Here is a 17405-nt window from a genome sequence, read left to right as displayed (position 1 = left end):
GGTTTCACAGTTACTGTTGTATCTTCTGTTTCCAAATAATTATAAATGTTTGTGCTCAATTATTTTCCTAATTGCCCGTAACATATAAAATATCTTTACGGAAATGAGACTACCTACAGGCATGTCCAGTATTTTATTCATTTACATAATCTGTATAAACCGAATTAAAGTTCACTAAAACAGTTACAAAGTTATTGATAACTCCTCAGTTTTATTATACTGTAATGTGTAGGTGTCTGTGTTTGTTTAAATAACTTCAATCCAATTAAAAACCAGAAGCAGTTCAATTAACTAATTGCAGGCAATTAATTATTCTGACTTGCCTTTGATGAGAGAGCAGCTAATTTGTCACCCAGTACTGACACCCTTGAAAATGTAGTTTGTTTTTTTTGCCCTGAATCATAAGACTTAAAGTGTTTTTTCCACTTTTGCAGCCAAATTCTGATATCACTTTACATCTGTAATATGCACCACTGGCCCTCTGCCTTCTCCTCCATTCAGACTGATCCTATTACTATTATGGAACAATGCATCATGTTCTGTAAATGGGTGATGGAGGTTCTGTCATTCAACTGCTCCTCCTCCATTCATAGAATGTGATGCAGTGCGGGATAAAAGTAATACAGGCTCCATGAAAGGTGGAGGGCCGGCAGTGCCGACTGTTAACTCTTACAGCGCCGGAAGACAGACACAGAGGGCGATACCCAACAGCTGTGAAGAAGGCACTAAGGGTAAGATTTTACAAAGAGGCAGCAGCCTACAGGTAACGGGATACACACCATTACATATATCTAATCTGTTTGGTGCTGCTTTTCCCCAACCCAAAAAAAAACCCCACAAGTGTTTAAATAAATATTTTATATTTCTCAGCCTGATATCACTACAGGAAAGAGCTACTACATGTATGCTAACTGCTATTAAACTAAAGAAGAGGAAAGATAGTGTGATAAAACATAACTAACAGATTACAAAGAGATTACAGAGGTGATCTATTGCAATTATCATTTGCATTGGGCTATAGGAAATACGTTAGCTACTTATCAATGAACAACAAATGGCATGTAATTATTCGTCATGAGAAAGTAGCAGCTTTTATGTCACATGCGGTTTTAGACAAGTCATGTAACATCCAACATACACTTGCATCACTATGTTTTAAGAACTGAATATATCCTACTCCAAAGACAGGCTGGTAAGTTAACTGCCTCCTGTCTAAATTGGCCCTGTACGTATGCAAGTGAGATAAGGACCTTAGATTGTAAGCTCCTTGAGGGCCGGTTCACACCACAAAGAGTGCGTTCCAAAGTGTTCGGCCTCTGGAACACACTGGAACGCGACCCGGCTGGCTCCCTGTATTCAGGGCTTGAGTTGGCGTGTCGGTGCATTAAAGTCAATGGCAGCGCAGCCACGCCCCCAGCAAGATTGCTGGCACTCGAAGGTGTGACACATTAGTGCCTGCGTTCTGATCCAGTGCGAACTGCAAAAATAGTGCATGCAGCATTTTTGCAGATCGCACTGGACCGGAGTGCAGGCATTAATGTGCCACATGTTCGGCTGCTGGCAATCGCACTGTGTGGCTGCAGTGCCATTTATTCCAATTCACCGCCACGCAGGGAGCCAGCCGAGTGGGTTCCAGAGGCCGAACGCTCTGGAACGCACTCTTTATGGTGTGTACCGGCCCTAAGGGCAGGGACTGATGTGAATGTGGACGTAAAGTGCTGCATAAATATCTGTAATAAATAAATATCTTGTTATGTCTCGGTTGGACATTCTGTGATCCTTCAGTCATGCAAGAACTACAAATGCCAGCATTCAGTGCTAGCCAGCAGAGCTGGTCAGTCTGTATCACTTCAGCGGCTAAGAAACTGCAAGTCAAAGCAAGTTGCAGCATGGTTCCTAGATAGCTTAGAATAGTCTTCCCACGCTGTGGTTACTGCAGTCATCTATATCTGTGCCTCACTGAGGCTACATACACATGGACGTACCCACCAAAAAAGGGTGTACTGAGCAGACTAGCTCTGTATAGAGTTCCAGGTTCATCAACCATCACTTTGCACTCTACCAACCCAAATAAATAAGATACGTTTTCACTGTAATGGCTCCCCGCTAGGTTTCCCACTGGAGGAGCAATATTAGCATAGTCCCAGTATTATTAATTTAGTTCCTGCCTGGAAGGAGCCTATCATATAAAAATGGACAAGCTCCTATCTGGTCTCATTTATTAGTGTGTACCAAAAAAGAGCTGCCTTAGAGAGTCGTTGTACATCAGATTATGCTTTTCCCTCTACAACTGAAATAGAGAAGGATAATAGCGTCAGCACAGAAAAGTGACACAATGTGGTTGCTAATGGCTATACAAAGAAAGCCAATTGTGTCTTACACTACATGAGGCAATATTTTCCTGATGGCAGGCTCCAGCATACATCTTGTATCTGTAGCTGGAAGGAACATGACTAAAGCAGATCTGCAGAGTGTGCATGTAGTGTGGGTGTATATTTATATGTATATGTACTCATAAAATATCCGGCTGCCACTATCTGTTTACTGCCTCTTTTGGCAAAACATGTGCCGGTATCAGTTGTTTGCAAACTATCTCTTTAGTGTTGGGTACGCATACTGTGCACTGCTAGCTTTTTAGTGAATCCCCTTTTTTAGGTCAGTGTCTTTTTCATGACATTGTGACATTAGATATACAGGCAATGAGAACGCCCGACATAATTTCCAGCCCTGCGTGAGATAAGAAGTAAAATGCAGACAAGCAACTAACTAACCATCAGTGGTTGATTGCTAAATTTATAAGAGTCAGATTTATCATAAATCTAGGATCATACACTGCTTGAATTCCAGTCGAGTCCTGCTGACTCGGCCAACATTTGAGCTGTGGGTGGTAAAAAATTGATGGCTGAACAGCGATTGCAGATCAGCCAATGATCATTTTTGGATTGGCTCCTTAGACAAAAGTCTATTGAAAAATTTTAGGGCTGTGCAAATTAACCATTCATTTCTCAATTAATCATTAATCTTTTTGATCGATTAAAAAATCTTTGATCGATAAAAAATTTTAAAAATCTTTCTGCATGAGCGCCAGCCAAGGCATTGGCCTATATACATATAGCACAGCAATGAAGTAATAAAATGAACTAGGATCACACTAATCCAGCACATTATTATTCTCAGTTGCCCCACTAAAGCGGCGGCCATATTGAGTGGGGCACTTAGGATCACACTAATCCAGCACATTATTATTCTCAGTTGCCCCACTAAAGCGGCGGCCATATTGAGTGGGGCACGTGAGATAAATAACGTGCTGGATTAGTGTGATCCTAGTTCATTTTATTACTTCATTGCTGTGCTGTATGTGTATAGGCCAATGTAGTTGGATCTGTATGTGCGTTATAATGAATCAAAATGAATCGATTAAAAAAATTTTGATTAATCGAACACGAAAATTTTAATCAGTAACAGCCCTAAAAAATGTACTTTTGTCGAATGGGGGTGGGGCCTAACGAGGCCACACACTGGTCAAATTGTGCCCGTGTCAGCCAAAATCTGACCAGTGTTTGGCCAGCTTAAATCACAGTGTTTGAGAACAGGTAAGCTTTGCACAAACCTGTCTACCTAGTTGTCATACTGTTTCTAATTTCAACCCGTTCTGAGTCATTAATCTGAAACAAGCATGCAGATTAGAATGACAGAAATCCTGATCTCACTACTTGTTTAAGTAGTAAATCAACATGGCATTATCATTTTTCAGAAGGAAAGGTCAGCAATTGCTCAGCATGGCTGGGAAGGGCCAGGCGAATCACTGGCAGACAAGACATTCCCAACAGTCCCACTGGAGAAGCAGTCAGTGCAAAGGGTGGACATAATAGTTGCCAGCTATTCATAGTATGTAGGCCATTTGCCAATTTTTGTTTCTGTGTAAACTTATAAAAATATGATTTTGTTAAAAAAAAAAAAATTAAATAAAATGCACCAGAAACATATTTTTAGCGTGTTATGAAGAGTTATGGGCTACCCTAGATGCAAGGGAGAACAACAAATTTGAATTATCATAACACTGATGAAATCCTGGCTCTGTTTCACTGTGCTCATTATGCATAAATGACACTAGTTTAACCACATCACAACACCCACCTCTCATTCTCTTCGATTCTCAATGGTGGTAATCTAAAGAGTGTTATTTATGCCCACTGCACCATCCCCCCTACTGTACATGCAAGCTTTATCCATTTTAGCTGAGGGGAAGGACGCAGTTTGGAATCTTCGCTTTGGGTGTCAGAGGTTGCTGTCCGAGCATTATATTTCATTACAGGGATTTTTTATATATAGTTATGCTAATCATGTTTTTCCTTTTTTATAAAAAATGCATAATTGGACTATAGTTTTTTTTCTATATTTGTGCAAAGTTCTGTTTAAATTGTTGAAGGGCTGTGAAATGGGACTGGACCGTTTGGTATGTATAATCACAGTCAGTTGCTGATGATGCTGGCAGTAGGGAATATTTACAAAAGAAGACAGCTTACAGCTACTGTTTTAATTACATGTTCTCTGAGTTCCTGTTGAAGACAGACTTGAGAGATACCAATATGGCTGGAGGGCATGTACACTTTATAGCCAAATGTTTGTGGACTACTCCACATCACACCTATATGAGCTTATTGGACATCCCATTTTAAAACCATAAACATTAATATGGAGTTGGCTCCTCTTTGCATCTATGACATCTTCCAATCCTCAGGAAAGGCTTGCCACAAGATCTTTCAATGTGTCTAGGAATTTGTGTCCAAGGCAACCAAAAGAGCATTTATGGTCAGGTACTGATGTTAAAACAAAAGACCTTTACGTTCATTCCACCTCTGTGCAGGCCACTCGAGTTCCCCCACACCAAATTTGTCAATCTGGCTTTGTGCATCTGACCTTAATATTTTGAAAGGTTGTCAACATAGTTCTGGCCATATAATGTATATACAGTATATGCAACAGCAATCATGAGAATCAAAAACAGAACCCAAACCCATAGGGACAATCTATGTATACCACTTAGACATGATGGTATGTGTGGTAGATCACAGTAATCAGGTTTCAGATTTGTGTGGTCATATCAGTAAAAATGTAATTCTGGTTACTATGGGTAGGGTTGTCTATGTGAATTATCTGTGGAATAGCTTAAGAATCTTCCTTACCTCCATCACCTCTTTACGAATGTCCACGATTCTGAACCAATGCGTGAGCTGAGGAAATCCTTCAAGTTCGGCATTTCGCTCCTGAAGGGCCACTTTCTTCTTACAGGACAGCTGACGGCTGAAGTACTTCACCAGTTTGCTCTGAAACAAAGCAGAGGTAAATTAAAGCTGCTAATAGCTGCCCGTACAATAGTTGCTCTCAATAAAAATCAGTATAATACAAGTTTTTTTCCTTTACTGTGCTTTCCCAAATGTCTCTGCTAAGTTATTTTCCAATAGTCAAAGATCAAAATACAGAATTGAGATGTCTTAGTGTAGTAAATAAATAAATGGCCAAACAGTTATAGGTCAGACAAGCGAGAGGAAGTGAGTGTTGTGCTGCCACAATAGTTGTAAAAAATGAGAATTTATATAGCTATTTTCCTTATGCCATATATGGTGAGCAGTATTATAATTGATTCATGTGCTGCCATCTTGTGGTCATTTTAGTTATTGCACATGTTTTCTGTGTTCCCTCCCATCTATGATGTATTTCCCCTTGTGTGTAATGTTCCACCCTCCTTCTTCAATAGTAATTTCCTAGTGTCATGGCTGAAGGAATTCTGAGCTATGTGAAATGGCCCTGAAGCTGGCAATAGCCTGCACAGGTAGGGCAATGCCATCTGGTGTAATAGAATGGCTACTCCCTCCACTCCTCCCAAACAATTGTTTTCTATGTGCACTGTACACACTGCAATGCAGGTGTGATCTGTGGTGTAGTGCACTGTGTAAATATGCACACATGCTGCTTTTTTCCGCCGTGCACTGGATGGCAAGACAGGTCACTGCAGTACACCAAGCTTCTGTGTGGGGACCTTAATGGAGTTCACAGTTTGTACACTCCAAATAAATGTTAAAAAAAATAAAAAATAAACAACGCAAGGTACTGTGGTTCACCGCTGTCACTTCAGAGGACGCTAGCCGCACGGTATGGAATTTGTTTTACCATGCGGCTATTGTGAAAAGGCCCTACAACAAACCAAATGACATAACTTTATGAGGAGGTTCTTTTAGGATTACTTAATAATTACGTTGAATGCTTCTCTAATGGTTGAATAATGTGGTTTGACATCACAACATTTTGTAGACAAATGTATATTTCTGTTTTTAGAGATACTGATGAGGTGAATCACCTTCTAGCTTCTAGTAAAGTAAGTTCCCTACTTAGGAATGGTTCTGTTCCGAGAGCATATTCTTAAATCCAGTTTGTTTGTAAGTCCAACAAAGTTAGCCTAGATGCCCAGCTACATCACTGCTGCTTTCACACTTGCTTCTGGACATCCTGGGCTTCAAATTAAAGATACTGTACTACTATAATCTACATTAAAAAGCACACACACACGACAATGTATGCCAGACATGTGAACTAACTTATATGATTGGACATGCAAATGCATGTTCATATCTTTAAAAATGTGTAACTTGAATGTACCTACCTAAGTCTCTGGAGGTGAGATCCCTGTTCACCTGGCACAGCCACTAAGGTAGCTTATGTTTTAGGCATGTGCTTTCAGGAAATGTTTATGTTGTGCAACCAATTCAGAATCACTTTCACTTTCCACTCTGCATTGTACAAAAGACAGTTAAAACCTGATTGGTTGCAACAGACAAGAAGAAATGTTACTAGCATACATTTCAATCATAAGCCTCTTATTGAGAGACAAGACTCTCCTTGTGGATTGTTTTATTACAAGCATTCTATCAGGAGGATTTATATTTCCCTTTCTGCAATAAAATAAGTAATATTCTACAGCAGAGGTCACAGTGCTGGATAGTCCCTTGGGGAAACCTCACGTCTAGAGATGGAAAAAAAACTCATATGCCGTCTAACCCTACGTTAGCCCTTGTTTCTGTTCTGGGAGCTGTTCATCCTCCCAGGTGCTGAATAGACAGACGCAGCCCATACCTTTGTTATAAAGTGATCCAGGCCCCTTAGACAAACTCCATCTTCCCAATAGTTAACCCAGATGGAGGCAAGTCATCTATGAAGCTCTCTACGCACTGTTGTTGTGCCAATCTGAAGGCCACATGAAGTTTGGAGGTCTGTAGCTATTGACTCTGCAGACAGTTGACTTCTGCGCACTGTGCACTTCAGCATGCGCTGGCCCCACTGTCATTTTATGTGGCCTACCACTTTGTGGCTGAGTTGCTGTTGTTCCCAGTTGCTTCCACTTTGTTACAATCCCACTAACAGTAGACCGTAGACAGTAGTAGCAAGGAGATTTCACGGATGGACTTATTGCACAGGTGACAACGCTTTAATTCACTGAGCTCCTGAGAGCGATCCATTCTTTCACAAATGTTTGTAGAAGCGTCTGCATTCCTAGGTGCTTGCTTTTATACACCTGTGGCCATGGAGGTGTTTGGAACACCAGAATGTGATGATTTGAAGGGATGTCCCAATACTTTTGGCAATATAGTATATATATCTATATAGATATATATATATATATATATACACAAACACACACACACAAAACCATTATGACTACCCACGTATAACTAGTGTAGGCCCCCCTTTTTGCCACCAGAACAGCTCTGACCCATTGAGGCATGAACTTGACTAGACCTCTAAAGGTATGCTCTGGTATGTGGCACCAAGCCATCAGTAGCAGATCCTTTAAGTCCTGTAAGTTGCAAGGTGGGGCCCCCGTGGATCGGACTTGTTTTTCCAGCACATCCCACAGATGCTCGATTGGATCGAGATCTGTCGCATTTGGAGGCCAAGTCAAAACCTCAAACTTCTTGAACCATTTTTGCAGTGTGGCAGGGCACAATATGCAACTGAAAGAGGCCACTGTCATCAGGAAATACTGAAGGGGAGTACTTGGTCAGTAACAATCTTTAGGTGGTAAGTGTCAACGTAGCATCCACATAAATGGCCGGACCCAAGGTTTCCCAACAGAACATTGCCCAAAGTATCACACTGGCTACGCCGCCTTGCCTTCTTCCCATAGTGCATGTTGGTGCCATCTCTTCCCCAGGTAAGTGATACACACACACCTGACTATCCACATGATGTACAAGAAAAAGTGATTCATCAGACAAGGCCACCTTCTTCCATTGCTCCGTGGTCCAGTTCTGATGCTCACGTGCCTATTGTAGGCTGATCGGTCTGCAACTACATAGCCCCATGCGCAACAAACTGTTATGCACTGTGTGTTCAGACACCTTTCTATTGGAACCAGCATTAAAGAAGAACTCCAGGAAAAATGTATTCACCCTTGCAGTGGGGCTACTAAAAAAAAAAAAAGAGTTAGACTCCCCTGAAGCGTCTTTTTAGACCAGTTCTTCCAACATCTCTCCCCCTCCTCTGCAGCAGTCTCAGGTCCCATAAACCATCGTGTCCATACACAGTGTATATATGTGAGAACGTTGAAGAAGATCCCAATAATGCCGGGAGGGGGGAGACAGGCTGGATGGAGTGCTGTGACAGCTGGCCGACTCAGAGCTTTGGGTGAGTATAATTTTGTTATTTTAGCACCTAGACATTTAACCCTTGTAGTGCTGGGATAGCCCCACTGCAAGGGTTAATAAAAACATTCCTTTAACTCTTTCAGCAATTTCAGCTACAGTAGCTCTTCTATTGGATTGTACTACATGGTCCAGCCTTCGGTCCCCACAAGCATCAATGAGCCTTGGCTACTTATCACCCTGTTGTCAGTTTCACCGGTTTTCCTTCCTTGGACCATATTTGGTAGGTCCTGACCACTGCAGACTGGGAACATCTCACGAGATCTGCAATTTTGGAGATGGCTCTGACGCAGTCATCCAGCCATCACAATTTGTCAAAGTCGCTTAAATTGTTAAGCTTGCTCATTTTTTTCTGCTTCCAACACATCAACTTGGGAAATAATGTTCTCTTACTGACTAATATATTCCACCCACTTCCAGGTGCCATTGGAATTAGGTAATCGTTGTTACTCACTCCACCTCTCAGTGGTCATACTGTTATGGTTGATATACTGTGGGGGGAATTTATCAAAACTGCAGCAGACAAAAACTGGAGCAGCTGTGCAAGGCAGCCAATCAGCTTCTCTCTTCAGTTTGTTCAGTTAAGATATGAAAATGAAAAAGAGAAGCTGATTGGTTGCCTTGCACAGCTGCTCTGGTTTTTGTCTACTCCAGTTTTGATAAATTCCCTTCTGTATATGTATACAACAAAGCTTTTGAGAGTAAGGAATGTTGGTTTTCTATTTCTAAGTGTATTTATGTGTATCCCTGTACTTCTGGTAACGGAGACAAAACTTGAGGGAAATCTCTCTGACACGGATGCAAACAGCAAAAAAAAAACTAAAAAAACCCTTTTCAGTAGTGTGGGGAGGGATTAAAACATCCGTTATGTTTTTGTTGACATTTGTATTTCTGTTTGGGAAAACGGAACCCCGCCCCCGAGGAAAACAGATCTTAATAGATACCTCACATAATCTATGTTGTAACTCCTCCCTAAAATTAACAAAAAAAATGTTTCCATGGACATTCACTTTAAAGTAATTTTTTGTATTGTTGCTTAGTTGCATACTGAACTAACAATATGTAAAATTAGAACCACTTGCAGAATACCTGCAAAGTGCCCAAACAACCAAACAGCCCTACATAGAACATATACTCGATAATACATTTTTTATGACTTTGCAAGTAGATATGGCAAAACAATTAGAGTTATATGCTTGTCAAAGATATTAAGTGAAACATATGCAGAGTTATTCACTAAAGGGAGAAGAGTTTGGAGAAGGCAGAGAAGTGAACAATCTAGGACAACATAGCTGAACTGGAACGTTAGCTGAATTGGAGAATTGTTCTAAATCAGCTATTTTGTCCTAGATTGAAAACTCTGATAATATTTCTTGGGCCTTCAAAAAAAAGTATGTACTTTCTACTTTGTCCACAGGATGGCACTGTGGTACCAACTGTTTCACTATATTTCTATTCCATATGGGTCAGTTACTTTATGCTCAATAACTACAGGAAGGAGTTATAACTATGCCCTCAAAGTAATATTCTGGCAATTAAGAATATTTGTTTATTTAGAACAAGCAATAATAACAATTTAAAAGCATATATGTAGTGGTAATTTAGACCTGCAACCTTGTGATGCTAACAGCAAAGCAAGATGTGTTACAATCAAAGAGTGAGGATCTGAACAAATGGATATGTTCATTGATCAACCCTACGTATCCCCTTCTCATGTTGTACCCTTCAACAGTTTTGGAGCTATGAAGAAGTTGTTATCAAAACGTTTTACACTATATGACAACTCTGTTGTAATTGATCTTCGTTTCATTAAAACCAAAATAAACTTGCAAAACAAAAAAAAAGTTTTACACTTATACAAGGTGTAAATAGGTTGTCACATTAGATTGTATGACTTGATGGCAAAAAAAACTCAGGGCCAATCAATACCTAATCACCAATTATAAATAAATAAATAAATATTATATATATATATATATATACACACATACACACAGTATATACACAATATAACTAAGATAAATAAATATCAGTACTTCATACTGTAGTTCTTCAAATTAGTGATAAGCAAATCTGGGTGAAAAGCAGGTGATTAAGCATTTGTTTTCCAAGTAAACCTTTACACAGATCATGAACCAGGATGGCTAAATTTCCTAATTCTCCATAGATCAGACAAGCTAATATGACATTATTTAATATATCAAAACTCGATAAATCAGCTCCAAAATCCCTCTCCTGATAGCCATGCATGATGCAGTTTAATAAAGCAAAAGTGGAGATAAGATACGACCATAAACCCTGGGACCAATATACTGTAAATAGCGGTAGCCAATAATATTGAAGAAAGGCAGGTATCATCACTACATTAAGTGTTAAATGTGCTCTATTCTGTCTGAAAATTAAACATTTAATATAAAGTATCAGTAAAATGTTGCAAACAGCATGGATTAAAAACTTTTTTACAGCGTCATAGTGTGAGATAAAAAACAAACTTAAATATTGTGCATGCAAAAAAGAAAATGTGAACAATATCTTTATTATGAAATTCACCATGCTATTCTGAACAGTGGCGTCCATTATATCACCCTACATAGTTATAAAATATATAGGCACACACTTTATGTATGTATAATAATGGCTTTAATTATTCAATCAAACATTGGAATTTCTGACAGTTTAAAAAAACCCAATCATCATAGGGGTATTTGTAATGATCTAACTCTCCACTCTAGAACTGTAATAACAGTGCAGTTTTATCTCTCAGGCATTGCTATTTGTCCAGGATTCTCTGCCTCTCTTCCCCCCTCAGTATCAGGATGACTGACTGTTTATCTCCAAGCTCAGGTCAGTGCTGGCTATAGATATGCAACCTAAATGATCCCACCCACATAGTCTGCAAATCTACACTTGCCAAGATACGTTGCTCTGCTGCTTCTTGATATCAAGCACTGCAAGTTTTCCTCTCCTGGCCACATCAGCCTTCCTGGGAGACGGCCCCATAAAAGTCTATAGGGCTGTAATGTGCAGGTGCAGCCAGCAGAGGGAGCATTGTAATGCTGGATGTAAACAATAGGGGAACTGTGTCCATTGGATCTTGGTAAGTACAGATTGTCAGAGGAGGGCGGGATCATTGAGATCAGAGGTGGGGGATAAAAAGAATACGTGTACTTTGTGTTAAAGTGCACTTATCCTTTAAACTGTAAAGTAAGAAAGATCTTAGCAGGATTATATAAAAGAAAGTGAAACGCTTTCTTAGTTTGCATTCCTTCAGCAGTCTACACAGAATGTATCTCTTCAGCACTGGGTCCAGTGAAGCGGGAGAAGACAACCTCCATGGGGCTCAGAGAGACATTAAAGTGGAATTAAACTCAAAAAAGAGTAGATTTGCTATGATAAAGGGAAAGTGTAGGAATGTTAATTGTGTCTAAAAAGTATCCTGAAAAGTCTACCGTGCATCTGAGTTTGCTACACCCTCATAGCTGTATATCTGCAGTATAAGAGCTAAGGTACTGCTGGCTCTGACTGTTGGTCTCAGGAGATTTAGTGACCTCAACACTGTTTTCCTCACTGTTGTTGCACTGCTATCCTGATACTTCCAGGTTAAGGGCCGAAGTATACAATATACTGCTAAGGTTCTAGTCACCAGGCTTGAATGCTCTCATATGTGAGGTGGGGGGTACTCAGGGCCAATCAATACCTAATCACCAATTATAAATAAATAAATAAATATTATATATATATATATATATACACACATACACACAGTATATACACAATATAACTAAGATAAATAAATATCAGTACTTCATACTGTAGTTCTTCAAATTAGTGATAAGCAAATCTGGGTGAAAAGCAGGTGATTAAGCATTTGTTTTCCAAGTAAACCTTTACACAGATCATGAACCAGGATGGCTAAATTTCCTAATTCTCCATAGATCAGACAAGCTAATATGACATTATTTAATATATCAAAACTCGATAAATCAGCTCCAAAATCCCTCTCCTGATAGCCATGCATGATGCAGTTTAATAAAGCAAAAGTGGAGATAAGATACGACCATAAACCCTGGGACCAATATACTGTAAATAGCGGTAGCCAATAATATTGAAGAAAGGCAGGTATCATCACTACATTAAGTGTTAAATGTGCTCTATTCTGTCTGAAAATTAAACATTTAATATAAAGTATCAGTAAAATGTTGCAAACAGCATGGATTAAAAACTTTTTTACAGCGTCATAGTGTGAGATAAAAAACAAACTTAAATATTGTGCATGCAAAAAAGAAAATGTGAACAATATCTTTATTATGAAATTCACCATGCTATTCTGAACAGTGGCGTCCATTATATCACCCTACATAGTTATAAAATATATAGGCACACACTTTATGTATGTATAATAATGGCTTTAATTATTCAATCAAACATTGGAATTTCTGACAGTTTAAAAAAACCCAATCATCATAGGGGTATTTGTAATGATCTAACTCTCCACTCTAGAACTGTAATAACAGTGCAGTTTTATCTCTCAGGCATTGCTATTTGTCCAGGATTCTCTGCCTCTCTTCCCCCCTCAGTATCAGGATGACTGACTGTTTATCTCCAAGCTCAGGTCAGTGCTGGCTATAGATATGCAACCTAAATGATCCCACCCACATAGTCTGCAAATCTACACTTGCCAAGATACGTTGCTCTGCTGCTTCTTGATATCAAGCACTGCAAGTTTTCCTCTCCTGGCCACATCAGCCTTCCTGGGAGACGGCCCCATAAAAGTCTATAGGGCTGTAATGTGCAGGTGCAGCCAGCAGAGGGAGCATTGTAATGCTGGATGTAAACAATAGGGGAACTGTGTCCATTGGATCTTGGTAAGTACAGATTGTCAGAGGAGGGCGGGATCATTGAGATCAGAGGTGGGGGATAAAAAGAATACGTGTACTTTGTGTTAAAGTGCACTTATCCTTTAAACTGTAAAGTAAGAAAGATCTTAGCAGGATTATATAAAAGAAAGTGAAACGCTTTCTTAGTTTGCATTCCTTCAGCAGTCTACACAGAATGTATCTCTTCAGCACTGGGTCCAGTGAAGCGGGAGAAGACAACCTCCATGGGGCTCAGAGAGACATTAAAGTGGAATTAAACTCAAAAAAGAGTAGATTTGCTATGATAAAGGGAAAGTGTAGGAATGTTAATTGTGTCTAAAAAGTATCCTGAAAAGTCTACCGTGCATCTGAGTTTGCTACACCCTCATAGCTGTATATCTGCAGTATAAGAGCTAAGGTACTGCTGGCTCTGACTGTTGGTCTCAGGAGATTTAGTGACCTCAACACTGTTTTCCTCACTGTTGTTGCACTGCTATCCTGATACTTCCAGGTTAAGGGCCGAAGTATACAATATACTGCTAAGGTTCTAGTCACCAGGCTTGAATGCTCTCATATGTGAGGTGGGGGGAAAGCTGACTCCAAGCCCTGACTATACAGTATGCTCAGTATCTGCATAAGATCTTTACAGGGGCTGCAACTGGGGCAGCTGCCAGAAGGAAGGTAAGGAAAGGTGCCAGAAGGTGCCTTCTAAAAAAAGTAATGGGGTAGATTGGGGTTTTATTTATATACAGGGTTAGGACATTGTTGTCCTGCCTTTGATATGCATTTGAAATGCCAGTCAAACGTAGACCAACAAATTCCCACTGACCTTAAAGTTTATCTATAGCCAAAATTTGCTTTTTAGTTTTGGGTAGAGTGGGGAAGAATTAGAACTGCTGTCAGGTTTTACTGCCTTACTGCTGTCCGCGGATCTGTTTGAGAGCTTTCCTCTTATTTACTGTCCCGGGGACACCTTTTCACCAGACAGGAAGTGAGTGAAGCTATACACTATACAACAGCAACAAAAAGAAAGAAGTAAAAATGCTTTTTATATGTTAAAGGAGAACTATGGGGTCAGTGTTTTTCCCCATAGTTCTCCTTAGGGTAACGGGAGGACACAAACTGGCGTCCTCCCGTTACCCTAAGCTCAGTATACCGCGAGCCACAGCTCGCGGTATACTGAGACGACGCACCTGGAGTGGATCCCGACGTAGATGACGGGATCCGCCCAGCTGCGTGACTGACAGCTGGCTCTGCCAGCTGTACCCGCCCCCCTCCCCCGTCCGTTCCGCCAGTCAGCGCTGGCAGATCGGAGCGGGGAGAGAGGAATCCAGCCCCTCCCCATGTCACGGCAGAGAGCCGTGACAGGATCGAGAGGTGAGCGAACGCTGGTATGTGTTCGCTCACCTCCCGATCTACTGAGCCGACCTGTGACAGTCTCATTGTCACAGGTCGGCTTAGAACTATGAGGTGAGTGGAAATCCCTCATCTCATAGTTCTCCTTTAAGTGGGGAATGCTAGAACCTTTGTCAGCTTTTTATTGTTGTCAGTCTCCCCGTTGAAGACTTTTCCTCACCTGCAGTTAGGTAAAACCTTGTTTCTAGAATAGAAAGTGAGGGGAAATCCCTGGATGGCAGTAAAATCTGAGAGAGGTTCTACGTTTTCCACATTCTATCCAAAACTATAAAAAATAGTATGGCTACGGATTCACTTTAATGGAGTAGCATTCATGACAGTTAAGAGGCTGCGTTTGACCAGCTTGACATTGTGTTTGAACACGTTTTTATTATTTAAATGTGAAAATTCACATTATTACAAATGCCCATTCTTGACTGGTTCTCTTTTATATTAAAACAACTTTGAGTAATATATTCTTCAAGATACATTTTCATAACCTCTGCACTCCCAATATAATGATTGTTTACTGTGCATTTAACTTATGAATGATGCAATGTGAATATTTTATTTTGTATTTGTTAGTGTCCTTGATGCAGTTGATCTTTACTCCCACAGGAAGCAGAGGTATGACGTTTTGTGTATAAAACATACGTCAGTGTGTGTTCCCTAGGGTGGGGGTCCCTACTGCTTTTTACTTGTTATACCACTTATCTGTACCACATATAGCTGACTTGACTGTAAACACTTGTCTATGACCTTTGTGTCTACCAGATGAGACATTGAGTCCAGTTGTGACTCTTTTCATTTCTACAACACGAAGAACACCAAGATTGATCAGCTGCCCAAAGGTCACTGAAAGGTTACTCAATTATTAAACAATATTGACTTCTATGTTTTCTAATATATCTGAATTAAGAGATTACCAAAAACAAATTATGGACAAGCAGGCTGTGCTACTATAGCTACTTATGAACTACAAGTACAAGTCACCAAACTGGAAAGTGTAACCCCTTCACTGTTCCCCTTTATCAAGATAACCTGTTAGTATTTAAATGCATGCAAACAAATGGGGAGTTGGATCAAGTGTGATATAGATATTTACACTATACAGACTATTTACATATGTATTTAGCGGTTTCTCACTATTGGTACTAGTGGCACAATGATGAATAGGTTAATTAGGCGCAACCGGTCATGTGATTGCTTCACATTTTGTATATGTACCGTATAATATATGTATATATAAAGCCTTAATATATATATATATATATATATTAAGGCTTTGAGCAAAGGAGCATGGGAATTTCCTATACTACTCAATTCCATCTAGTGGTCATAATGCACTGCAATCTCATTGCAGAGCTGTTTGTTGTGTGAATGGTTCATAAAATCAACCACATAGTTTGCATCTATATGTCCAAAGGATCAGTTTCTTAAAGGTACTATGCACTGTCTTTGTACATATTGTTACTCTTATTTATAATAGTCAAGGCTTAAAAAAAAATGTTTTTTTCAGCATTGATAATCTCTTGCCTCCTTTTCACATACTTGCAGGCTCCTCTAACCCTTTTGAAGTTAAGAGCATGCTGTTTATAGAGCAGGTTAGATCCGCACTGCAAGTGTTAATTTGAAAAAATCCTGGAGTTCCTCTTTAAGCTGCAATTTATAATAGGAGTATAAGGAGTAAAAGACTCCTAGCAATGAGTAATCCCTTATTGGCTAAAGTTTTAGTCAGAAAAGTGAGACAAAACACCGGCAGCCAGTAACTCTTAGCACTGATTCACACCTCTGCGATGCAACATCGCAGGGTGCTGTAGGGTGTGCTTGGGGTGCGCTGGGATAGGCAGCCCATTAATTTGAATGGGTTGCCTACAGCAGCTAAATCACACTGAAAGAGGTGCATGCATCTTTTTTTTTTAATCACATCACACCACATAGCATGGTAATAGATTACCATGCAATGTGGTGCAATACAATGCACATGCGATGGGTAGGTGCGCTGAGGTGCCATTAAGGAATAATGGCACTGCACATGCCCCCGCATCACATAGATGTTAACAGAGGCTTGAGATATTCCAACATATACAGATGTATACCCTTAAAAAAAACTAGAACTCAAGGTAAACGTTTTTTTTTCTGTTTTTGCTGAAGGAAAAAGGGTAGAAGCTCTGTATTTAGATACTCTGTTGTTTTTTTTAAGGTAGATACCCCCTCACTATTTACCATGGTGACTACTATCATCAGGACAGAAAGTGGGAGGAAAATCATAATTATGCTTGCCACGATGACCAATGGAGCAATGATTTTCAACAGTAATAGAGGGGGAATCTTCCAATGGGGACATCTGTTCTTCTACACTTCAGGGGTTCTACCTTAAACTCACCCTAATGGCACTAAGTATGGTAATTAAGTCACTATATATATTGAAAGATTTTTGTTGGGCATAGACTAC

At 39.9% G+C, this 17405-nt stretch overlaps 1 protein-coding gene across 1 annotated transcript in view; it reads right to left on the bottom strand.

Annotated features, from left to right (window-relative positions):
* Positions 1 to 17405, bottom strand: part of KSR2 (kinase suppressor of ras 2) — a 340057-nt gene that overhangs the window by 279505 nt on the left and 43147 nt on the right. The window contains exon 2 of the mRNA XM_018554273.1: positions 5187 to 5327. Coding sequence (XP_018409775.1) covers positions 5187 to 5327 — 141 coding nt within the window. The remainder of the gene's footprint in view (positions 1 to 5186; positions 5328 to 17405) is intronic.

Source organism: Nanorana parkeri, unplaced genomic scaffold, assembly GCF_000935625.1.
Source record: "Nanorana parkeri isolate BGI_ZX_2015 unplaced genomic scaffold, ASM93562v1 scaffold152, whole genome shotgun sequence".
NCBI classification, from domain to species: Eukaryota; Metazoa; Chordata; class Amphibia; order Anura; family Dicroglossidae; genus Nanorana; species Nanorana parkeri.
Note: the sequence above shows the minus strand (reverse complement) of the source record. Positions and strands in the feature narration are given on the sequence as shown.